Genomic DNA, 24276 nt, shown 5'->3' with positions numbered 1-24276 from the left:
ATTAATTTCTTTAAAATCTGTGGGAAATTGCACTTAAGCAATCAAACTGAAGGTAGGATCACATGCTGAGTTCTTCTTCATGTGATCAAATATTTGAAGGAGTCTCTTTTCGGTCGCACACAAGATCAAGTATTTAATGTTTTTTATTTTCTTAAATGAACTACTTCAGACATTCAAATGTGTACCGAATAATAGGGGTGGAGCCTCTGTGTCCATTTTCTATTCACCCCTCCTCCCTTGCCTCCCTGAGTGTTGAGTTTTAAATTAAGGTTGATTGCAAAAGTTAACCTTTAATATGTGAAAACAAAACAGTTTTCCCTATGTGTTTAAAATGTATTTGTAATTTCCCCATATTTAAAATTTAAAATTTGAGATTCAAAGTTGTGTTTGCTTTATATTTTTAACTACTTGATTAATATTTTTATTTTCCAGATGTCAAATATGTATACATAGGTTAGAAATATGTTTATGATGTATTACTTTTATTCATTTCTTTTTTCCTTAAACAGAGTGCAATAGAGTCTCTTTTTGGAGCATCATTAACTGGGATTGCCTATTCGTTGTTTGCTGGGCAACCTCTAACAATATTGGGGAGCACAGGTCCAGTTTTAGTGTTTGAAAAAATTTTATTTAAATTCTGCAGGTATGTAATATTTGTCACATGTATTTTCAAACATGTATAATTATATAGTATTGTTTATTAACTTTACCTAAAAGTACGTCATGTATTTAATAGCTGAAGAAGAGGATCCAAGCAGTATATATACTTCAATATTTTGGGGCTTCAGTGTGGTCAGCCCTACTCTTAAAATTAATGGATTTGAGTATTGATGAGCAAGTCACTTGAGGGACAATAAAAATCCCTTGTGTTAGCAAGTTTCAACCCAGTAAGAAGGTGTTACTGTGTTTTCTGGATGGTATATTGGTTTTATAAAGGAACGGGGTGTGAGATAACACCGAGAGGCTTGATGATGGTGGGGAATCAGGGCAAGTACTATAGCTTGTAGCCCTGGAATTTGACACTCGGGCTCTTCGTTGTGTGAGAGAAATGCGGTGGAGTATTTTAGTCTGAAAACAACTTGATGCTGTTACATGTATGATTCCTCTAATTACTCTTGTTCTGATTCTTTCTTCACTGATTCTGACTCTGATCTGGCACAATACACAGATAAATAGAAAATGCAGTGGCCCAAAGTGTTTTAGACTTTGTGGTAGTAATATCGTATTTGAAATTGAATTGGAAAATGGAGTCACTGCCTGTGGTGATACTGGCGGTAGAGGAGCAACAGGGTCAAATGCTGGGGGGGGCGGGCGGTGGGCGGCGGGCAGCGTGGGTGCCTTGCTGACACCAGAACGACTGGCTCTTCAGAGAGTGACACACATCCAGTTGTTCTGTCAGCTGCGTATCTGTTGTTTCTCCTCCTAACTAAAGTGAGGTCTTTGGTTTGAAGTTTTGATTACCTATTAGATGTTCACTGTAAATCTTTTATGTAAGTAAAATATAACCACTAAGTCTGCTAATAGGCAGCTAGTCTTCAGAAAAACATGTAGAGCTTTTTTTAGTCATTATTTTGTTATTCTGTGGCTTATTCTCTTTTAGGAATTTTAGGTTTTTATACTGTTCTTTTTGCTCGTTATGAAAATTTTAAGTACCAATACTGTTGGCATGTTTATGTTAATCATGTCCACATTTTTCCTTCTAAACAGAGATTACCACCTTTCCTATCTGTCTTTGAGAACAAGTATTGGTCTGTGGACTTCTTTCTTGTGCATTGTTTTGGTTGCCACAGATGCAAGCAGTCTTGTGTGTTACATCACCCGGTTCACCGAGGAGGCTTTTGCAGCTCTCATTTGCATCATATTCATCTACGAGGCTTTGGAGAAGCTCTTTCATTTAGGAGAAATATATTCATTTAATATGCACAACAATTTAGATGAACTGACCAGCTACTCGTAAGTGTTTCTGTTTCCCTGAATATTAAAATGCATTTTTGCAGCGATGTCTGAGCAAAGAAGATGGATTTTTTTTGCAACGTGATGCTCACTGTCTGGCCAACCACCCAACCCACCATGTGGAGGTTGGCCGATTGTTACACACGAGACCTTAGCAGAGCACTCAGGGGACGTAAATGCAGTTGAACAGGCTCAGTTATTTTTATTCACTAGAACAATTTATTCAAGTATTTTTTTTTTTTTGTCTTCTGTTGAATTAAATTGATTAGCCAATTTAAGTTCAATTGTTTGGCAACTGACCACCATATATTCATATATTCGTCTTGTATTTTGCATTTTCACTAACATTTTTGAAGCCCGATAATTTTTATTAGAAGTTATTTTAAAGAATAACTTCAGTACACAGTTTTATGCCATTTAGTGTATTATTATCTTTGTGTTAAGAAAAGCATGACATGAAAATACATTTTAAGACTCTAGAGTGAAATAGGATTTGAAAAGTAATTATAATAGTTATTACAAAGGGTTGGCAAATCAACTTAAACATCAAAAAGGTTATGACAGTTAGACATATCGAGGAAGATGCCTGTATTTGCTATCTTCAGCATGCTTGGTTTAAGTGAGCTCCTGCGTTACTAACCTACATTGGGAAATGTGGTTACCAAAAAATGCCCCCCTTCTGCCCACCCGAGCCCCTAATCCCTGTGTCCTCCCTCTTTCCCTTCACACTCTCTCTCCTTGCCTTCCCTGCCCACTCTCAGCTTTGATGGACACACCAGGGAGAGATACAAAACTTCCTATAAGACATTGACCTATTTCGAAATATCAGTGACACTTTGATGCCAAATCTGTTTTGTGTTATCTTCTTTACTCTCAAAACTAGTTAATTTTTTAATGCTATTTTTTGTCTTCTCTCTTTCCCTGCGACTTGGACCTTTAAGAAGCATGGTTTTTATAGCTCTTGCCAGCCAGTTAGAGCAGGGTTTCCTACGTGTGAACATTGCTAACATTTTGTGAGCACTTGCAGGCACTGTTATAGGAGTGTTGCATGATTCATGTCATGGTGTTAGTCATTCATGTCACAGCCCCTTCTCTGTGCAAAGAAACCGAGGCTCGTGGAGGTTAAAACTTGACTTGGCTCTAACAGCTGGTAAACGATAGAGCCTCTGTGTTGAATCCAAAGTCCAGCCTCCTGCCTTTTCTCTCACAGCTCCGAATCTAACTGAGAATGTTCCTGTTTGTCTCTTGCAATCCACCTTTAGAGATTTATTCGCTTATATGTTTCTAGCTTTTACAGGCAGGTGAGATAGTTCTGGATATGCACTCAGCTCTGATTGCTTTGCTTCTCCTAATCCTGTCCTGAAAGACTGTGTTTTACTTATTATTGTAAGAATGAATCTTAAGATGAGTAAAGAATGAACGTGAGTAGGTGGGGCTAGAATTAATAGATGGGAACCAGTACACCTTGTGTGTAGATGGGGAGGCAGCAACAGCTCCTACAGAGGTGAGTGGATAAGATGTCGTAGAGACTGACCTTGCGAAAGAAAACAGCGCTCACCCAAAGGAGCTGCCCAACCAGTTTCGTTGGTAAACATTTTATTGAGATTTCTATTCGTTTTGTTTTATTTATACAAGCCAAACTTTATTCCATTCCATTGTTTCTGATATGTTTCCCACTTTTTAGTCTCCATGCTTTGCAACATGGAGAAAAAGTTAAGCTAAAGCCACCACATAGTGGTCAGTTTAATAAAATGTAAATGCAAAATGCAGCATTGTTAAGACTTTCTCCAATTCTCATTTCTCAGGTGTGTTTGTGTTGAGCCTCCTCACCCTGGCAATGAAACTCTGAAGGTGTGGGAGGAAAGGAACGTAACAGCCCGGGACATTCCCTGGGGGAACCTCACTGTTTCTGTGAGTACATGTGAAGTGAAGGATGGTGCAAACAGCAGCCTAGTTCTCTAGCTTTCTCTGAGTAAACTGACATGTTCTTCTTGATTAATGGAAATAGTATGTTTTCAGAATAGAGTGTTGTGTTGGCCAAATAGGTGTTACCACACTTTTATTTATCATGTACGGAAGTTGTGTAGGCTGAAAAGATGTTTAAGGGTAACCCAAACAGACTATTTTTGACTTCCAGGATACAATTATTGGAAAGATGTGAATATGCTTCAGGTCTCTAATTCTACTTGGGTTGGTAAATTCATGGGCCTCTAGCGGCAGGTCCTAGAGGTGACAATTCAGCAGCCTGAATCCACTTGTCCATCCTCTTCTGTTTGTCAGTCTGTCTGCTCCATGAACCACTTATTTAGGAGATTAAGAATACTCACACCCAACCTGCTTACCTTGCAGACATGAGTCTGACTTAAGTACTGAGGAGAAAGAAAGGAGAAAGGACAAAACCTATAATGAGCACCTACTGGGTACTGAAGACTGTTACATACATATTTCTGTATTCTGGTGGGAAATATTGTTTTAGCCCTCAAATATGTTTTGGATACTCCCAAGGTTGGGATTTAGAAATAAAGATGTCCAGTGTTGCTGGCAGTATCCATTAGAGCCAGGATTCCTGAGCTTCTCTGGTTCCTTTTATATCAGTAAGCAATTGTAGGCCATGCTTTTCTCGCTAAGCGTGAGAGTGATCTCCTAAATACATCATTGGAGGGGTATCATCTGAAATTTTATCCCATTGGTAATTTATGACTGGCTAGTATGGTGGTCCCTGGCCACATGTGTCTATTTAAGTGTACATTCAATGAAATTAGTTAAAACTTGAGTCTCTCAGTTGCACAAGTCACATTCCAAGTGCTCAGTCCCCTTGGGTAGCTAGACCCCTGCTGTGCTGAGCATCAGACACGTTGCATTTTACCAGCACAGACAGCTCTGGGGACAGTGCTGGTTTAAAAGAGTAAAGCTTTGCTCTTTTATATTGAAACAGTCATTTTTGTTAGGAAAGAGGTAAAGTTCAGGGTGCTCAGAGGAGAGTGATTTGTTGAAAAAAGCTCATGTCACAATGAATAAGAAGCCTTGATATTATAGATATGGGCCTTGTCAGTGGGTTTTCTTGATATCTAACAGGCCAACAGGTTTGTTTTTTTTTCATTTTTTTTATTACTCAATGAATTGTATTGCTTTTATAGTTGTACAACACTCATCACAACCAAATTTTATAACATTTCCATTCCAAACCCTCAGTATATCTCCCCACCCCCCAACCCCAACAGGTTTTTTTTGTGTGTGTGTAGATGTAGCTTTTATTTCCATGACCCATGTTGTAAATTGTAGAATTACTAATCTTACAAGATAGAAATTGAGAATAATGGAACCTTTAACTGTTTTTCTTTCAGTAAACCTGAGTTCTGTTTTTAGAATGGGTCTCATTAGGAATTCCCAGGTGGCTCAGTGGGTTAAGGATCCAGCGTTGTCACTGCTGTGGCTTGGCTTCCATCCCTGGCCTGGGAAGTTCTGTGTGCTGTGGATGTGGCCAAAAATTAAAATGAGTCTCATTAGAATATATACGGAGAGGACTTTGTGACCACGTGCCTTCGTTACTCTGGTTACCTTTCAGTTATTTTTCTCCCCAAAGGAAAATCAAGTCAGTATATTTCTATAATTATATTATATTATGCTCTATCACTTATTATATTATTGATTTTATTAACATATTATTATTTCAGTGGTCAACTTTAATGCTCACAGTCCCTTGTTTTATTTATTTATTTATTTTTGGCCATCGCATGTAGACATTCCTGGGCCAGGGATTGAACCTGCGCCACAGCAGTGACAACACTGGATCCTTAATGCCTTGAGCCACCACAGAACTCCAGCACAGTCCCTTGCTTTACTCTCATGGTCAGAAAAGTCAAACATAGTTTTTATTACTGACTTGAATTTATTATTACAGCCATCTCTTACTCAGCATTGGTAAAAAGGCAGAGTAGTAATTTTCGTTACGTTGCTTTTGTTGTAAGCAACTTGTTCAGAAGTAAAGATAGTGATGTTGTTGACTGAGAATGCAAACAAAAAAATTAGGGAATTAATACTCAGTAGAGAAGCCTATCACTGAAGGAAATAAGGAGTTGAAAGAAAGCAGTATGATGGAATAACTTGACAGAATACTGTCCTTCAGTTCAGTGATGTAAGATGTATGTGTCAGACCATGATTTCCCTGAACTCAGGATATGTCTTAAAATTGGTGGTGTGTTAGTGTTGACCTGTAATTTTTTTTCTGAGTGAAACATTAAATAATGGTGTGTCTTATTATCATCTCAGAGGCATCAAAGTTCCTTAGTAATTTACCGGATGGCTGAAAACCTTCTTTACCCTCTTCTTTTCTGTTTTTCCCCCCTTTTTTTCAGGAATGTAAAAGCTTTCATGGTACATTTGTAGGATCAGCTTGTAGTCACCATGGACCTTATATTCCAGATGTGCTCTTTTGGTGTGTCATCTTATTTTTCACGACATTTTTTCTGTCTTCATTCCTCAAGCAATTTAAGACCAAGCGCTATTTTCCTACCAAGGTAATCAGTGTGTGATTTTGGAGTTCTGGTAGTAGTCATGTTTTTAGTTTTCATTTCCTAGGTTTATTTCAAAACGGAAGATTTGATTTTGTTTGAGATTAGGACTTCAGGCGAAATAGCTATAAAGAAATTATTTATAGGGAAAAGTGTACGTTACATGTCTGAACTATCGGTAGGAATACTTTGGGGAGATGGTCGGTTGTTGTGAAATGTGTTTCTTTTGCAAAAAATATGAAACATGAATTTCACTGACACATTGTCACTAATTAAAAACCTCATTCACACTGTCTAGTGGCATATTTTAGTTTGTGGATAAAAAGAATTATTTAGAAAGGACACATAGTATTTCTATTTTGTGTACTAACATAATTTCTTTAACATAGGTGCGATCGACAATCAGTGACTTTGCTGTATTTCTCACCATAGTAATAATGGTTGTAATTGACTACCTTGTAGGAGTTCCATCTCCTAAGCTTCATGTTCCTGAAAAATTCGAGGTAAGGATTAAAACACTTGGCCGTATGTTACTTGGGGACACTAAACTACCTTAAAGTGAGACATTGCCTCCTAAGGAGTTTTTTTTTTTTTTTTTGTCTTTTTGCCTTTTCTTGAGCCGCTCCCACGGCATATGGAGCTTCCCAGGCTAGGGGTTGAATCGGAGCTATAGCTGCCGGCCTACACCAGAGCCACAGCGATGTGGGATCCGAGCTGAATCTGTGACCCACACCACAACTCACGGCAACGCCGGATCTTTAACCCACTGAGCAAGGCCAGGGATGGAACCCGCAACCTCATGGTTCCTAGTCGGATTTGTTAACCACTGCGCCACAATGGGAACTCCGGGAGTTATTTTTAAAATATGAATAGCCTCTGGAGTTCCTGTCATGGCTTAGCAGTTAATGAACCTGACTAGCATCCATGAGGATGTGGGTTCGATCCCTGGCCTTGCTCCTTTCCATTCTTTGTTCCTTTATAAAGAAGTAACTCAAGGAATTTATAAGAGTAGCAAAAGATCCTCATTAAAAGTTTTGGGAGAGTGGTATAATATATCTGACAGTAATTGGAAAGCTTCCTATAACATTTTCCAGCAGAATCAGGAGAGAATCAAAAAAATTTTTTTTTTCCCCACAAGAAAAATGATGCTTAATTGAAGCATTTATGAGCCCTTTGATTTCATTAGTAAACTCTAGTTCTTTTGTGTACAATTCACAGTGTGCACAATATAGCATTAGATATTTATTTTCCCTTCTAAGTTGGAAGTGGCAGCTTTTGGATAGTTTCTGGATTTTTTTTTTTTTTTTGGCTGTGCCTGTGGCCTGTGTAAGTTCCCAGGCCAGGAATGGAACCTGTGCCACAGCAGTGACCCAGGCCACTGCAGAGACAACTCTGAATCTTTAACCTGCTGTGTCCCAAGGGAACTCTAGTTTCTGGATTTCTTTTTTTGCTTTTTAGGACCACATCTGTGGCATATGGAAGTTTCCAGGCTAGGGCTCAAATTAGAGCTACAGCTGCCTGCCTATGCCATGGCCATAGCAACACAGGATCTGAGCCAGGTCTGCAACCTACACCACAGCTCACAGCAATGCCAGATCCTTAACCAACTGAGTGAGACCAGGGATCGAACCTGCACCCTCATGGATCCTAGTTGGGTTTGTTAACTGCTGAGCCACAAAGAGAACTCCCTGGAAATTTTTAATAGTCATGTGTTTGTGTCACTGCTTATATTTACATTTAGTAAATTATATGACTTCCTTTAGAAACAGATGATTTAAAGGGCATTAGAAATAAGGAATATAGTGAAAGGATAATTGTTAGTAACATAATACATAAATGAGTATAGAGCCATTGGATATATATTGTTCACTAAGAATATGTAATAAAAAAGTTTGGAGAGCTTTGTTTAAAAGCATTGATATTGAGTCACTAAAGATTTTAGGCCATTAAGAGATGACTGTATCAAAGTCATTCTATTTTTACTAAGTCTTACAAATAGATGAAACTATAAATTATATTGATAGAATTTCCTGTAGTCCTGATCCCATTTCCTTGTTCTGGTTCCCAAATATATCCTTGTTATTCATTTACTTACCTAGCTTTTAAGTAGCAAATTGATTTAAAGGGGCATAAAATACATTTGGGAAAACAAATTAAGGAACAGTTAAGAATATATGCATTGTGTAGCTAAAACATTTTTATTCATTTATTGAATATGAAGCCATTTAATGTATGTAGTATGCGGATGGAATACCTGAATTCAAAAATAGTAAATTTCCCTTTAGTGTTGACAAATGTTCTCATGAAGAAAAAAACAGGCTTAATATGAAGTCTAAGTAGAAACATGTTTAAATTTTAATATATCCAATATCCTCTAAGAATATATCCTTCCTGATAAACTGATCTTTAAAAATGTTTTATTATAAAACAAATTTTATGTTATAGCACTGAAAATGTATTAGTATCTGCTATAGTGCCAGTTTTTTGTCAGTCGATGCTTTGGGAAAATAGTGCACTGATTGAGTGCTGAGACTGCTAGGATCACTATTCTGTAAGATCTCTGAAGCAGGCTAGTTTAGAAGTTGATTTAGTAGGTGAATTAATTCACTTGATGAACTGTATACAAGCATGTTGAAGTGTTGTTACTCTGCTTCACTTGTCTATTCCTGTGAAACAGACCTCCCCAAACATAATGCCTTTAATAGCAGTACTTTTTTTTTGGTTCATAAATCTGTGACAATTGGGACAGGCTTAGCTTTGTCTTTCTGTGGCTTTGTCTTTATTGCCTTGGTGGGGGGCAGTACGGCCTCATTCACATGCCTCTGTTCAGGTGCCTGGAGGAGTCGCCTCCCTCCAACATCTCATCATGTTGGCTCTCATCCTTGGAAAAGCTTGTCCAGCCTTCTTCCACAACTTCATCTCAGGGTTCCAGGAGGGTTAGAGAAGCAGCAGCAAGCGCCCTTGAGATCAAGACTCAGAAGTCACAGAGTGTCACTAGGGCCTTATTCTGTTGGTTAAAGTAAATCATAAGGTCATCTAAGTTAAAGGGGAGGAAATAGACTCCACTTCTAGATGGAAAGAGTGGCTGTGTCATGTGAACAAGGGGCCTGTCTCTAGGGGTGGGAAGAATTCCTATGGTTGTCTTTGAAATAATTCACAGTATATCCCAAGATTTATCCAGTTCTTTCTGATCTCGTGGCATTTCTTGGAGTAGACAGTCTGTGCTGTGGAAATTTTGTGCAGTAGGAGAAGAAAACTTCTTTCTTTCTTTTATTAAACTTTGAATTTTTTAAACAGCCTACTGATGCCAATAGGGGCTGGATCATAAGCCCGCTGGGAGAAAATCCTTGGTGGACCTTATTAATAGCTGCTATTCCAGCTCTTCTTTGTACCATTCTCATCTTTATGGATCAACAAATTACAGCTGTAATCATAAACAGAAAGGAACACAAATTGAAGGTAATTTAAAAATTTTGTCTCAAGTATTGTAATTTCTTTGAGTTGAAGGTTTTTTCATAATGACTTAGAAGGTTAAAAGATGTCAGGTTAATTTCTTCTCTCTTTCTGGGTAGTAGAGGATTTTAACCTAAAAAACAATATGCTTACAAATATTTATGTTTCATTCACTTTTCAGAAAGGAGCTGGCTATCATCTTGATTTGCTCATGGTTGGTGTTATGTTGGGAGTTTGCTCTGTCATGGGACTTCCATGGTTTGTGGCTGCAACAGTGTTGTCAATAAGTCATGTCAACAGCTTAAAAGTTGAATCTGAATGTTCTGCTCCAGGGGAACAACCCAAGTTTTTGGGAATCCGTGAACAGCGGGTTACAGGGCTAATGATTTTTATTCTAATGGGCCTGTCTGTGTTCATGACTTCAGTACTAAAGGTAAAATCTCTTTATTGCAATATCTAAAAATCTTTTAAAATAACTAAAATTAGTTTAATTTCCTAGGACTTAACTTGAAAAATAATGTTTTGGAGTAGTGGTTAGTAGTCTAGACATTTCAGTGTCAGATTATGTCCTATATAAAAATAATGCAAAAGAATAGTATTGAAGATAAAAGGTTTGGAAGGAGTTAATCCATGGCTTAGTTATGATCTGAAAGATTTTATAGGAATATTAGAGGAAGTAATATTGAAAGATGGATGAAAGAGTTATTTGACCAAAACATTAAAAATAATATTGCTATTAATTAATATATTCTTCCTGATAAACTAAATAGAACATAAGTAGTAGCACTCATTAACAAAACCAAACCAGGAGTTCCCATCGTGGCTCAGTGATTAATGAATCCGACTAGGAACCTTGAGGTTGTGGGTGTGATCCCTGGCCTTGCTCAGTGGGTTAAAGATCCGGCGTTGCCGTGAGCTGTGGTGTAGGTCACAGACGAGGCTCGGATCCTGCATTGCTGTGGCTCTGGCGTAGGTCGGCGGCTACAGCTCTGATTAGACCCCTAGCCTGGGAACCTCCATATGCCTCAGGAGCGGCACTAGAAAAGACAAAAAGACAAAACAAACAAAAAACCCCAAACCAGCTAATATTATAAATGAAACATGTAAGAAATTATACTTTATGTTAAACATCTTTTAGTCACAGCTAATTTTTACTATACACATCGACTGAATTTAGTGATTTAGAGAAAAAACGGTAGCTATAGCAAATAGAGCTAAGTATCTAATCTAAAATTTTCTATTTGTCATGGAGAGCTCAACTCCATTTTTTTCCCCCTTGGCATTGTAGTTATTTTTGCTGTAAAGAAAACGACTGAGTAAAAAGTTGTAAATATTTATACATCAGGGTATGAATTTGGAGTGTGCTTAAGTATGTGTTACATATTAACCCCCCAAATTGTAGTTAATACTAGAATTCTTTAGCTTTCTTTCATGAAGCCAATTAATGGACCAAATATTTGTTGAGTACTTTCTGGGCTGTTAAGTACCAAGCAAACAATAATAAATAGGACGTGTTATTGTCTCTTTGAAGAAGCAATCTAGTTGATGACAGATAGGCAAATGGGCAGTTAATGCCGAGTGGTATGTTGTTAAAAGTGCTTGACACGAGAGAAGTATTCAGTTCAGTCTCCTACTGATGAAGGTTGCCTTTTAAATTTTTTTTTTAACTTTTTGCCTTTTCTAGTTCCGCTCCCATGACATATGGAGGTCCCCAGGCTAAGGGTCAAATCGGAGCCGTAGCCACCAACCTACACCACAGCCACAGCAACACAGGATCCGAGCCACATCTGCAGCCTGCACCACAGGTCACGGCAACACTGGATCCTTAACCCACTGAGCAAGGCCAGGGATCGAACCTGCAACCTCATGGTTCCTAGTCAGATTCGTTAACCACTGAGCCATGACAGGAACTCCTAAATTTTTTAAGTATTAACTGCATATAGCTAGAAAAATTCCATATGCCACAGGAGCAGATGTAAAAGAATAAATAAATAAATAAATAAATAAATAAACAATAAAATGAGAAGTTAGTCTGTTTTCTCTCACTTTCCAAAAGGAACTCTCCAGAGGTAAAATTTTCACTTCTTAGTTTTTCAGGTTATTTTGGTAGTTAACACCGTTATAGTTTTATACACTTTCATTTTATTTCTCACGTTATTTTCTTTACCTAAGATAGTAATTCTTTTTTTAAATTCTATTCTAGTATAGTTGATTTACAATGTTGTATAAATTTCTGTTGTATAGCAAAGTGACTCAGTTATACATGTACAATATATATATATATATTCTTTCATATTCTTTTCCATGATGATTTACCATAGGAGATTGGCTAGAGTTCCCTGTGCTATACTGTAGGACCTTGTTTATCCATTCTGTATAGAATAGTTTGCATCTGCTAACTCCCAACTCCCATGCCGTCCCTCTCCGACCCCCCTGCCCCTAGGCAACCATAAGTCGTCTGTTTTTTATATCTGTATTTCTAGACTTGTTAATAAAGTCTAGTCTGAGGACTTCTGGGAGTCCTGGACATCATGTTGGGGGTCTGCCTGATCCTTCCTTTTCCAGTTAGATAACTGTGTGAGGCTGGATTGTCTTCACATGCTTCGGCCAGCACAGCATCTTGCAACAGATTGAATGCAGGTGCAGCTATGAGAATTCATTTGTCTTCTAAGCCACCCACTAGAGAGATTTACAGACATACAGAACAGTGTTCCTCTTCTCACTCAATCTTATGTTCTTTGAAAATTATAGCTTTCCAGTAAAAATATGTTCTTTATACTAAATGGAATGAGTTTATTATTTTGAAAGGTATTTAAAATAACTTAAAATTCTTTAATTTCTGCTGCAGTGAATATCTATTTCCCATTTATCTAACTACCTATTTATCTAACTACCTATTTATTATAAGTGCTATAAATATAGAATCTACTGCTATTTAGGAGTATGGACTGAGACCACAAGCCTTGGGAGCCCCTGACCTTAGGTCATGTTGTCATGAGGAGTTAGCCCAGCATCCCATTCTCCCTTCTGTCACTTGCCTTTTGTTGACGGTTTTAAGTTTTTTATTATTATAGAGGTTACTAATGTTTACATCCTGTGCTTTATAGAAAAAGTTTATAGAAAAACTACATTATAAAAATGTAAATAAGCCCTTTGGGAACGCACAGTCAGTATCATGATCTAAATATTCGCTGAGGATTTAAGTGGTGTGATCAGCCTGTGGAGGTGGAAATATTTCCTTAACTCCTGCTATTTTAGAAAAATAACCCAAGCCTCAAGACACAAGTTTTCTTAAATATATTTTAACTCCTCTTACTTAAAAAAAGTACATATATAGGTTCCACTTTTTTTTACATTTCTTTTTTGTATTGCTAAAGGAACTCCTTGGGTGATTTTTTTCCCTGTATGGTAGCATAATTAGTAAACTTTCATAGTTTTTATATCTTTGAAAATTACCCTTACATTTGACTAATAGATGGATATTCATTTCAAGGTTCAAGTTTACTTTTTGAGTCTTAAAGTTATTCTTGCCTAGAGATCAGTGGTCCTAATAAGACGTCAGATAGTTGTTGGTTTTCGTATCTTTAGAGGCTCCCCCCCCGCCTTTTAGAAGTTACCAAAATGTCCTTTTTACTCCTAGTGTTTTAAAATTTCGCTAGAATATTTAAGTAGAAAGTTGGGGACTTTTAATTGACCCTACTTGTCTGGGGGTCATTTTATTCTAGAAAGTTGTGTCTTTAACTGGGAATTTTCCTCAGTTGTTTATTTCCTCTTCTCTCTTTTCTTAGATATTTCTTCTACTTGAGGTAGACAGATATTATACTTCCTGGATTCTTCTTGTCCTCATGCTTTCACTATAAAACTTCTCCATTTTCCTTATCATTATATTGATATCTTTAGTCTAATCACAAAATCCTTTTAAATTATTTTTATAATTATATCTCTCATTTCTGAGAGGTTCCCCCCCATTCTAATTATTCATTTTTCCAAACATTCTGGGTTTTTGTTTGTTTGTTTGTTTGTTTGTTGTATTTTTAGTACCACAGCCGCAGCATATGGAGGTTCCCAGGCTAGGGGTTGAATCAGAGCTACAGCTGCTGGCCTATGCCCCAGCTGCAGCAACGCAGGATCCTAGCTGTGTCTGTGACCTACACCACAGCTCACAGCAATGCCGGACCCTTTATCCCACTGACAGAGGCCAGGGATTGAACCTGCATCCTCTTGGGTGCTAGTAAGATTTGTTTCCACTGTGCCACTACGGGAACTCCCATTTTTCCTGACATTCTGAAGTTGTCTTATGGATAAAATATTTTCTTGAGCTTTCCTGAGGTTATTGGTTAGATTGTTGACCTGTTTTCTTTCTTTTCCAGGGCCTTTGGTAAGAACACCCCAGGTGGTTTAGTAAAGAGGGGTATCAGGGAGTGTGTCTCCTCTGTGACTGTTTAAGTCTTTTGTGCTCTTGGCCCTCTCCTTGTGGGAGGGCAGTGCTGGGTGTGTTGTTTGAGACAATGAATGGGACCTGTTCCCAGCTTTCCTGTAGGGTGCCTGTGGTGTGGACCAGGGAGGCAGTTTGGGCTCCCTCTAACTACCAGAGCAACAAGGACTTTCTTTTGGGGGTGGAATTGAATTATATATGTTCAGTAAATAATACTGAATAATAGTCACTCTAGGGTGGTGATAGTGATAATATGGCTGACTCCTTCTGAGTGATCGACCCGTACCATGTGCTTTTCTGAGCGTTCTATGTGTTTGAAATTTTTTAATAATCTTCAAGACAATCTGATATAGAAACCAAGGCACAGAGAGGTCAAGGCTTAACAAGATGTTAACTGGGGTTTTAAACCAGTTAACAATGTAGTCGTCTACAATGAGTCGTCTCATTGTAGTGTCTGTGCTCCTAACCTCTGAACATACCTCTTCTTAGGAAGGAACATGTAGCAGACAAATGATTTTTCAAGGAAGTTATTGTTTATAGAAAAGTTAGGTCTCGTCACTGAAAGATCTTTTAATTTTACCTCCATAGGTACTCACTATGTTTTTATGTATTTTTTTTTACTTAAGTCTATCTCCATAGGTGCTCACTGACTAATTTTTTATGTTTTTTTTTTTTTTTTAACTGAAATTGTTTTCATAGTATGGGTTCTAATTGTGGTCATTTTACTTACAGTTTATTCCAATGCCTGTTTTGTATGGTGTTTTCCTTTATATGGGAGTTTCCTCATTAAAAGGAATCCAGGCAAGTCTTAAGTATTTAATGATTTTGTAGAAAAATGTAAATGTTTTATAGTTGCAAAGATTGTTTTTGTGATGCTAGTGATTTATTCTCAACTCTGATATTTTGGGAGCAGGTGACTTCAGAAACACATTTTCCAAGTAATTATTGCATTATTGTATGTACATCTTTTCCCCTGAGAGTGAGATCATGAATGGCTATGTCCTTACCTATTTTTAATTGAATCTAATGAAAGGTGACCATCAATGAAGACTAGTATAGTAAGAAGGAGGATCGAAAGGATTGGAATGGGGAAAAAAATACTGTTTCTGACATGTTAGAACTGCGATTTCAATGGCTTAAAAAGAAAACATAAATACTAACTCATTTTCTGTAACAGTGGTAATACCTGCCATTTGTATGGTGCAATACAGGTTATAAAGCCTTATCCATAAATGATCTTCTGTGATCCTCAAAACAACTTTGGGAAACAGAAGAGGGAGAAACACTAATTCCCCCAATCATGAAACAGAACTTGACTTACTGAAGGTTTTTAAGTAAGCCATGGAGTCAAGCCTAGAATCTATTATTTTCAGTACCCTGTTTTGTCTTATTTATGGTATTTTTTGGGAACCAGCCTGATAGAATCTATTAAGATCTGTGGGGACCTGATCTTAAGGTAGGTCATGTAGCTGTTCAGGTGGGGTCACCGCCCTCCCCACCCCCACCCCCCACCCCAACCATACCACCAGGCAGGAGCTGCGCATGTCTGGGTCCACGCAGTCCAGGGTCTAGAGATGATCACATTAACTCACCTGATTGTCTTACGACACTTTTGTGAGATACGTAGGACTGATCTTATTCGCAGTTTATAAATGAGGAAATTAAAGCTCAAAGAGACCAAGGGATTGGTTCAGAGTTTCCCTTTCCGTGGATGGAAAATTGCTTATAGTTATCTCTGGTCATTTTCATAAGATTGGCAATATTAGACCCAGAAAGACCCTTGGGAGAGTCTTACTCTTTTGATTTTACGTATTAGGAGACAATTTAAAAGGGAATAAATGACTTGTGAATTTATCCCTGCCCAAATTAAATATTTTGACTAGTTTTCTGATTATTGAATTACATTTGTTCAAATGGTTGCCTTTATATTTTCCTTCTTGGGATCAAGATGTAACCTGAAGCATTTCGCCTGTGCTGTCGGAACATATCAAGGAAGTTATGGTTGAAATCCCAAAACCGTAAAGTGGAATTTCTTTTCCCAAGTAGCAGAAATGATATTTTTGTTGAAGCCTTTTTCTTGTCTTGTTTTCCATTTGATACATAGTTTTTTGACCGCATAAAATTATTTGGAATGCCTGCTAAGCACCAACCCGACCTGATTTACCTGCGCTATGTGCCTCTCTGGAAGGTCCATATCTTCACGGTCATCCAGCTCACCTGTCTGGTCCTCTTGTGGGTGATAAAAGCTTCAGCTGCTGCAGTCGTTTTCCCCATGATGGTGAGGTGTTTATTTTTAAGACTTCATCACTAATTAATAACATTTTTTGTGTGTTTTGATAGTAATTATCTTATTAATATTTATAATTGACTTTGAGCAAAGGACTTTTAAGCACCTGAGGAATTAGCTCTTTCTAGCTGTGAAGCCAGTCATTTTCAGAATTGAATTTTCTTGTCATTTTCTAAATTTTGGCCTGTTTTGATTTTTAGATCTTAGGCTATAGAACACTGTTGTTGTTTTTTCTCTCTCTCTTTTTTTTTTTTTGGTCTTTTTAGGGCGGCACCCACTGCATATGGAAGTCCCCAGGCTAGGGGCTGAATTGGAGCTATAGTTCCTGGCCTATACCACAGCTCACAGCAATGCTGAATCCTTAACCCACTAAGTGAGGCCAGGAATTGAACCAATATCCTTCCCCAGTCAGTTTCATTACCACTGAGCCACAATGGGAACTCCTGTTTTCTACTTTTAAAAAACTTCAGAGCTTAGGATATTTATGGAACAAATATGATAGCCAAATATAAAAGGCAAAGCAACCAGAACATCATGGTTCTTTAATAGGATATTTCAATAAATCTTTCTCAGAAATGAATAGATCTGGAAATTAAAAAGCAATAAAGAATTATAGATGATATTAATAAGAATGAATATAATTCATTAAATTATTGCATTACAGAATTGCATTTTGCAAATAGAGGCTATTCATCCTTTTGCAGATAATTTTTAGAAGTTGGTTAGGTACCTGGCCACAAAGAAAAATCTTTATAAATTAAAAAGCTGTGGAAATTACCCACTTGATATTCCCTGATCACAAATATAGTTTTAAATAAATAGTGAAAACGCATTAAAAAATCTTCAATATTTAGAAATCAAATTCTGAAATAAGCCTTGAAGGAAAACAGAATTTAAAAAACCGTTGTGGAACCACTGAAATTAGGAACTTTGGGGAGTTCCCTGGTGGCTCAGTGGATTAAAGACCTGGTATTGTCACTATTGTGACACAGGTTGGCATCCTGACTCTGGAACTTCCACATGCTGTGGGTGTAGCCAAATAAAGAAAGAAATGAGTAACTTTTTATCTATGAGATAAAGCTAAAGTTATACTCTTAGGAAAATGTATGCCCTTCATTGCCCTTATTATTCAAAAAAACTTAAATACAACCAAGTTTTTTATTTGTAAAGATTAATAGTGGATAAACTCATAAGTAAAGAAGAAAATGAGAGCAAAATATGTAAAGGTTAAGAAAGAGAAAAGATAGGAGTTCCCATCATGGAGTTCCCATCATGGCTCAGTGGTTAACGAACCCACTAGGATCCACAAAGTGGGTCAAAGATCCGGCATTGCCATGAGCTGTGGTGTAGGCTGCAGACGTTGCTGTGTCTGTGGTGTATGCTGGTAGCTGTAGCTCCTATTGGACCCGTAGACTGGGAACCACCATGTTGCTGTGGGTGTGGCCCTAAAAAGAAAGAGAAAAGATATAGCCTTTTGGAAGAGATGCAAAGGGTCTTAAGAAAATAATACATGAATCTATAGCAATAAATATGAACATCTAGAGGAGAGGTCAACAAACTTTTTTATGTAAAGCATCAGGTTGGTAAATTTTTGGCTCTGTAGACCACTAGACTCTTATATAGGCACTTATTTAGCAAGAGAGAGGTTTCCACAATTTTTTATTGATAAAATTTAAAAAGTAAGTATATAGTTTGTTTGTTTTTTAATAAAAGACTGCTGGGGAGTTCCTGTTGTGGTTCAGTGGTAACAAACCCAACTAGTATCCATGAGGATTCAGGTTTGATCTCTGGCCTTGCGCCATTGGGTTAAGGATCTGGCATTGCTGTGGCTGTGGTATTTGCAGATGTGGCTCAGATCCCACATTGCTGTGGCTGTGGCGTAGGCCAGCAGCTGCAGCTCTGATTTGACCCCTACCCTGGGAACTTCCATATACTGCATGTGCGGCCCTAAAAAAGCAAAACAAACAAAAACCGAAAAAAAGAATACTAATGAAAAGAATGGATTTTTTTTTATTTGGGATAATTGGAGTTCAAAGTTGGTGTTCCTATCATCAAATCAATTCTAAATGTTCATCTACATAAGCTATTCTTAGCTCACAAGCCATACAAAACAGGTGGTAGAGCAAATTTAACCCAGGGGCTTGTGGTTGATTTAGAGGAAGAAGTTCACTGTTTACTATTGCTGTTTGATATGAATTGACAATTCTGTTATATGAGTAGGACAATAATTGGTATAAAAAGGAGATAACATTATTTGTCAGTAAAGTGATTGTGTACCTATTTACCCAAATGATGCAAATAAAACCTAAAAACTAATAGAATTAATAAGGATTTTGTTAGGGTGGCTGAATACAAGAAAACTTGAGTATAATATACTGGCTGTATCTTAGTAATCATGCTAAAGATGGAAATGGAAAAAATTGTATCCACACTAGCGACCAAAAACTAAAATAGTTAAGAATAAATTTAAAAGAAGAAACCCATTTAAAGAAAAAAAATACTTTATGATAATATCTGTATTCATTTCTTAGGATAGCTGTAACAAAGTTTCACAAGCTTGTTGGCTTAAAGCAACAGAAATTTGTGTCACAGTTCTGCAGGCCAGAAGTCAGAAATCAAGATGGGGCAGGATAGGGCCCTGCTCTCCCCAAAACCCCAGGGGAGCAAACCATTCTCTGCCCCTTCCTAGCTTTCTCTGGCATTTGCTAAGGTCTGGCAGTCCTGGCTCCCTGCTGTGTGTTGCGTGTCCTCTATGCAGCGCTGTGTGGTGCCTGTCTTATGTGACCGCTAGGTGGACACCATGCATGAAGCTATAAGGCAGATTAAGCATGATGCGTTTCTTCACAGCAAAACAAGATTACTATTTTTATTGTTTACATTTATACATTATATAAGTAGATAGAGGTTTTTAAAATTTCTTAAGCCGTACATTAGCGAACCCATTTTATAGCACTAGGTTTTAACTTTCCAACCATATTTGTGAAAAAGATGTATTATTATTTTAATTTGCTTTTGTTTTAATGGCCGCTGAGGTTGAAGATGTTTTCATGTATTCACTGGCCATTTCTTCTTACTATTTCCTATCTTTTGCCTGTTTCTATTATTGGTTTTTGTGACTCCTGTTCATGAATTTCTAAAAGTTCTGTGTAGTTTGGATAGAAACACTTTATAGCTATCTTATATGTTACAAATATTTTCTCCCAGTTCATAGTCTGATTTTACTACAGATATGCAAAACATTTAATTATCATGTGATCAAATATATCACCTTTTTTTTTTCTCCAAGTGATATATTGTGTGTATTTTTAGATGTTACTCAATATTCTCTCCCTCACTTTTTAAAGGTTCTTGCATTAGTCTTCGTACGCAAACTCATGGATCTGTGTTTCACAAAAAGAGAGCTTAGTTGGCTTGATGATCTTATGCCAGAAAGTAAGAAAAAGAAAGAAGACGACAAAAAGAAAAAAGAGAAAGAGGTAAAAACATAAGAATTTTAAATGTATGGGGTTCCTGTTGTGGCTCAGCAGTTAACAAACCTGACTAGCATCCATGAGGATAGGACACTACGCTGAGTTGCAAGGAGTACTAGGAAATTTAGTTTAGGTTTTATTCTTTTGTATTTTATTATTTTTGTTAAGGCTGGGTACATTACAACCCTCAAGTAGTGGGGTTTCTATTAGTAAAAAGGAAGAGGTAATGCTCTCTCGGTGTCTTCTTGTACTGCCCGCCTGCCCTCACCCATATAATCATGTCATGATTTTGGTTCATGTCTCTTAGCTAAGATGCTCTCAACTTGCGGTGACTTTGTAAAAAAATTGATTAATTAATTATTTGACTGCGCCCATGGCATGTGGAATTTCCTGGGCCAGGAATCAAACCTGTGTCATAGCCGCAACCCGAGCCACTGCAGTGACAATGCCAGATCCTTAATCCACTGAGCCACCAGGAAACTCCCTGGAGTGACTTGGATTTTCAGAATGGAAGGGTCTGCGACTGACACCTGATGGGCTGCTGAACATCCTGTATACACAGGACTCCCTCCCACAATGAAGAATTGTTTGGCTCTAAATGTCAGTATTGTTGAGATTGAGAAACCCTGCCTTATCCAAATGAGGTTTTGAATATGTTGTATTATAGTGAGAGCCAGGAGATTTCACAAAATTTTGTCTCTCATTGTACACCTACTTAATAATTGATGTATGTAGCAAAATTGATAAGCAGTAGGAATGATTAACTTACATAGATGAAAGTTATAACCTCTTGGAAATTAATCCTTACAAGTTATTTTCATCTTGTGCCACAAGCATGTGTTCACAATAATAAAGAGAAATTTTAAGTCATGGCAGATTAACTAATACTGCCAGGCTGGATTTCTAGTTCTTTAGGATGTTACATATGAATTGATTCTCCTAGAAATATTTGGGAAAGGTAACCTCTTCATGTTTGTGCTTTAAAGGAGGCTGAGCGAATGCTTCACTCTGGTGAAGACACTGTGCACCTTCCATTTGAAGGGGGAAGCCTCTTGCAGATTCCAGTTAAGGCCCTGAAATACAGGTGAGATGCAGCTTTATCTTGTAAAATGTACTTCAGATACATGTCAGGTGCATGAATAAGCCATATGTAATGTTTCTCTAAAGTCATGATACCTATTTTTTAAAAGATGACAAACCCTGAACCTGGCATGTGGGCTAACAGAGGGCTTTGCTATCTCCCCTCCATGCTCACAGGTAGGCGACGTCAGCTTCCACACCAAGTAGGCGAGGTTGTCCTGTCTTTCATCACTCCTCTTGTTTCAGTGTCATTTAAAATCAGAGTTCACATTGTGGCTCAGTGTAGTGAACCCATCTAGTAACCATGAGGACCTGGGGTCATCCCTGGCCTCGCTCATTGCGTTCGGGATCTGGCGTGGCCGTGAGCTGTGGTGTAGATCGCAGACGTGGCTCTTTGGATTTGGCATTGCTGTGGCTGTGGTGTAGGCCAGCAGCTGCAGCTCTGATTTAATCCCTAGCCTGGAAACTTCCATATGCTGCATGTGCAGCCCTAAACAAAACAAAACAAAACAAAATAAAACGTACCAGGTTTGAAGGCCAGATGTCTCAAATAGCGCTTTGTATAAGTAATCTGGCAAGGATACCTTAAAGGTTATGAAATATAGAATGAGATAGTTATAAATACAGTAGACAAATCAGTTTTAGAATGTATATAGGTCCCTTTCCTGACCACTTAATGAAAAATATTTGTTGATATTTAATGAGCTTGCTTTAACCTTTTTTCAACTAATCTTTATAGTTTGTATAGAGGTTGCATTTGGACCTATATGCATTGATTAGTTTTGATAAATGAATTCACAAGTAATATTCTAATACTTTTTACCATTAATTTTCATCACTGGTATTACTGTTTGTTACCTTTCATGACTTTCCCTCAAATTTTTATGTACTTAAAATTAAATGCCAAGTGTAGACATTGTGATGTATCCAAATGCAACCTTTGCTTCTCTAGATGCTATAAATGTTTGTTAAATGAGTTAATGTATTGACTTTGTTGCCAGAAAGAGTTTAGGAACTGTCATGATAGTTATTAGTGACTTAACAGTTCACTGAGATTATTTGCCACTTAATTTCTGTAGGCTCTGTATTATCACTTTCTCACTGTGGTTATGCATGGACCTTAACAAATTTAAATGCAATCCATACTTAAACTAATATTTCACAAAAGGGATGGGTAGATGTATATTTACTTTTATCTTTTAAATGATGACAGGAGCCATGATTAATGCTGCTTTGCTTAAACATCTAGAATGCAAGGAATTGGCTGACCTCTTTATCTGCCAGAATTTCTACTTGCCATGAAAATGAAATGAGATAACATATAAAAGTGTTTGGAAACTGTGAAAATAATGTATTTACTGTACACAGATTTTTTTCCTATCTAGTTTTATTTTGGGGAAAAACAAAATGTATACTTTCTTCAGAAAAGGTCTACTAATGGGGAATTTCTTGCTTAGAGAAGGACATTTAGAAGCTAGAAGATGCTTCAAGAATTTCTTCAGTTATTTAAAGTTGGCAGCTGAACAAAGAAACTTTACTTGGGGTAGACAGGTTTTCAAGTTGGACAGCTCTGCCACAGGGTGTTCAAATGTGTGCCGTTTTCAAACTTGTCTTGGTGAAGCATTTGTTCTGAGAGGCTCTCCTATGACCAGGTCACACCTCTCTGCAGTCCTAGAGCATAAATGACATGCAGATTTAAAGTGTGAGCAAAGCCAGAACTTTCTAAATGACTGCTATTTAGTCATTTATCACCTGGCTGACATCACATTCTTAATTTAACGTCTAACTTGACATTTGTATTTGATGCTTGTTTTCATGAAATGTTTTCCTTTTGGTGAAGAAAAAGGACCTGCAGCTGTATTTCTCTGAACTTCCGAGTACTTTCATATTACTTGTGACAGACAGCCTTGAGCACAGTATTATTTAATGAATATCTTCATTATTGGATTTGGGGTCTGGAAATACTTTCACAGTATTTCATAGGGATATGGAATGGTTACATTTTTCTTATAATGAGAGTATTTTGTTCTTTGGATTTTGATAAGTTTTATATAGTAACACTTTGACACTGAAAAATGTTACTGATATGGTAATAAAATCATAATTGTAATTTTACATACTTTGGGTATTTGATGAAGTTTGTACCGATTATAAAAGTTTTCGAATTGACTTGAGGTTGTATCGCTTTTTATATTTAAACACACATTAATGTATTCTTTTTTGTTATTTCAATAGTGTACTTAGAGCCAAGATGACCATCTTTGGGTATCACTGTCAATTTAATTAATCTTATTCCTAGTTTTGACTATACAGAAAGATGCAGTTTTTCCATGAGACCTTTATAATAGGAGTCCAAAATACTAATAACTTGCTAGACCTTGGTACAGTGCATGGCAGAGAGTTTTCTCAATTTTATTTATTTATTTTTTATGTGTTTTAGGGCCGCAACTGTGGCATATGGAGATTCCCAGGCTAGGGGTCTAATCGGAACTACAACTGCCGGCCTACACCACAGCCACAGCAACGCCAGGTCCAAGCTGTGTCTGCGACCTACGCTACAGCTCATAGCAACTCCAGATCCTTATCCTTAGCCCAATGAGCGAGGGAAGAGAATGAACCTGCAACCTCATGGTTCCTAATCAGATTCATTTCTGCTGTGCCATAATGGGAACTCCGTCAGTTTTAAGTTTATGAAAACAAATACTATATAGATAATAAGAATGACAGTATTAATGCCTTTGCAAGTAATGAATACTAACCAGAAAGTATATTTGTTCTTCAGTGTTGATCCCTCAGTTGTTAACATATCAGATGAAATGGCCAAAACTGCACAGTGGAAGGCACTGTCCATGAATACTGAGAATGCCAAAGTAACCAGATCTAACACGAGGTAGCCGTAATGATTTATGCTTTTTCTAACTGTGGCCAACTTTCAGTTTACTTATGGATAGCTATTAAGTAAAACCATTAAATTTAACTCAGTTTACATAATTTATATTCTCCTTACTTGACAAAACCAACCTTCTTTTCTTACTCTTTTTCTTCCTTCTTCTTATATCCATCCATCACTTTACTATATCCTGGAAT

General features: G+C 37.3%; 1 protein-coding gene across 4 annotated transcripts in view; it reads left to right on the top strand.

Moving 5' to 3' along the window:
* Window positions 1–24276, top strand: part of SLC4A7 (solute carrier family 4 member 7) — a 109531-nt gene that overhangs the window by 79393 nt on the left and 5862 nt on the right. For 2 of the 4 annotated variants that reach the window (XM_047769268.1, XM_047769261.1), the window contains 12 exons: window positions 510–643; window positions 1708–1953; window positions 3759–3864; window positions 6309–6470; window positions 6854–6967; window positions 9762–9923; window positions 10099–10350; window positions 15085–15153; window positions 16457–16630; window positions 19984–20115; window positions 21096–21193; window positions 23972–24079. In XM_047769268.1, the coding sequence (XP_047625224.1) occupies window positions 510–643; window positions 1708–1953; window positions 3759–3864; window positions 6309–6470; window positions 6854–6967; window positions 9762–9923; window positions 10099–10350; window positions 15085–15153; window positions 16457–16630; window positions 19984–20115; window positions 21096–21193; window positions 23972–24079 (1757 nt within the window). The remainder of the gene's footprint in view (window positions 1–509; window positions 644–1707; window positions 1954–3758; window positions 3865–6308; window positions 6471–6853; window positions 6968–9761; window positions 9924–10098; window positions 10351–15084; window positions 15154–16456; window positions 16631–19983; window positions 20116–21095; window positions 21194–23971; window positions 24080–24276) is intronic. The other 2 variants (XM_047769272.1, XM_047769264.1) reach the window with 1 other exon arrangement.

Source organism: Phacochoerus africanus, chromosome 1 (genome assembly GCF_016906955.1).
Source record: "Phacochoerus africanus isolate WHEZ1 chromosome 1, ROS_Pafr_v1, whole genome shotgun sequence".
Classification (NCBI taxonomy): domain Eukaryota; kingdom Metazoa; phylum Chordata; class Mammalia; order Artiodactyla; family Suidae; genus Phacochoerus; species Phacochoerus africanus.
This window is presented reverse-complemented; position numbering and strand designations above follow the sequence as displayed.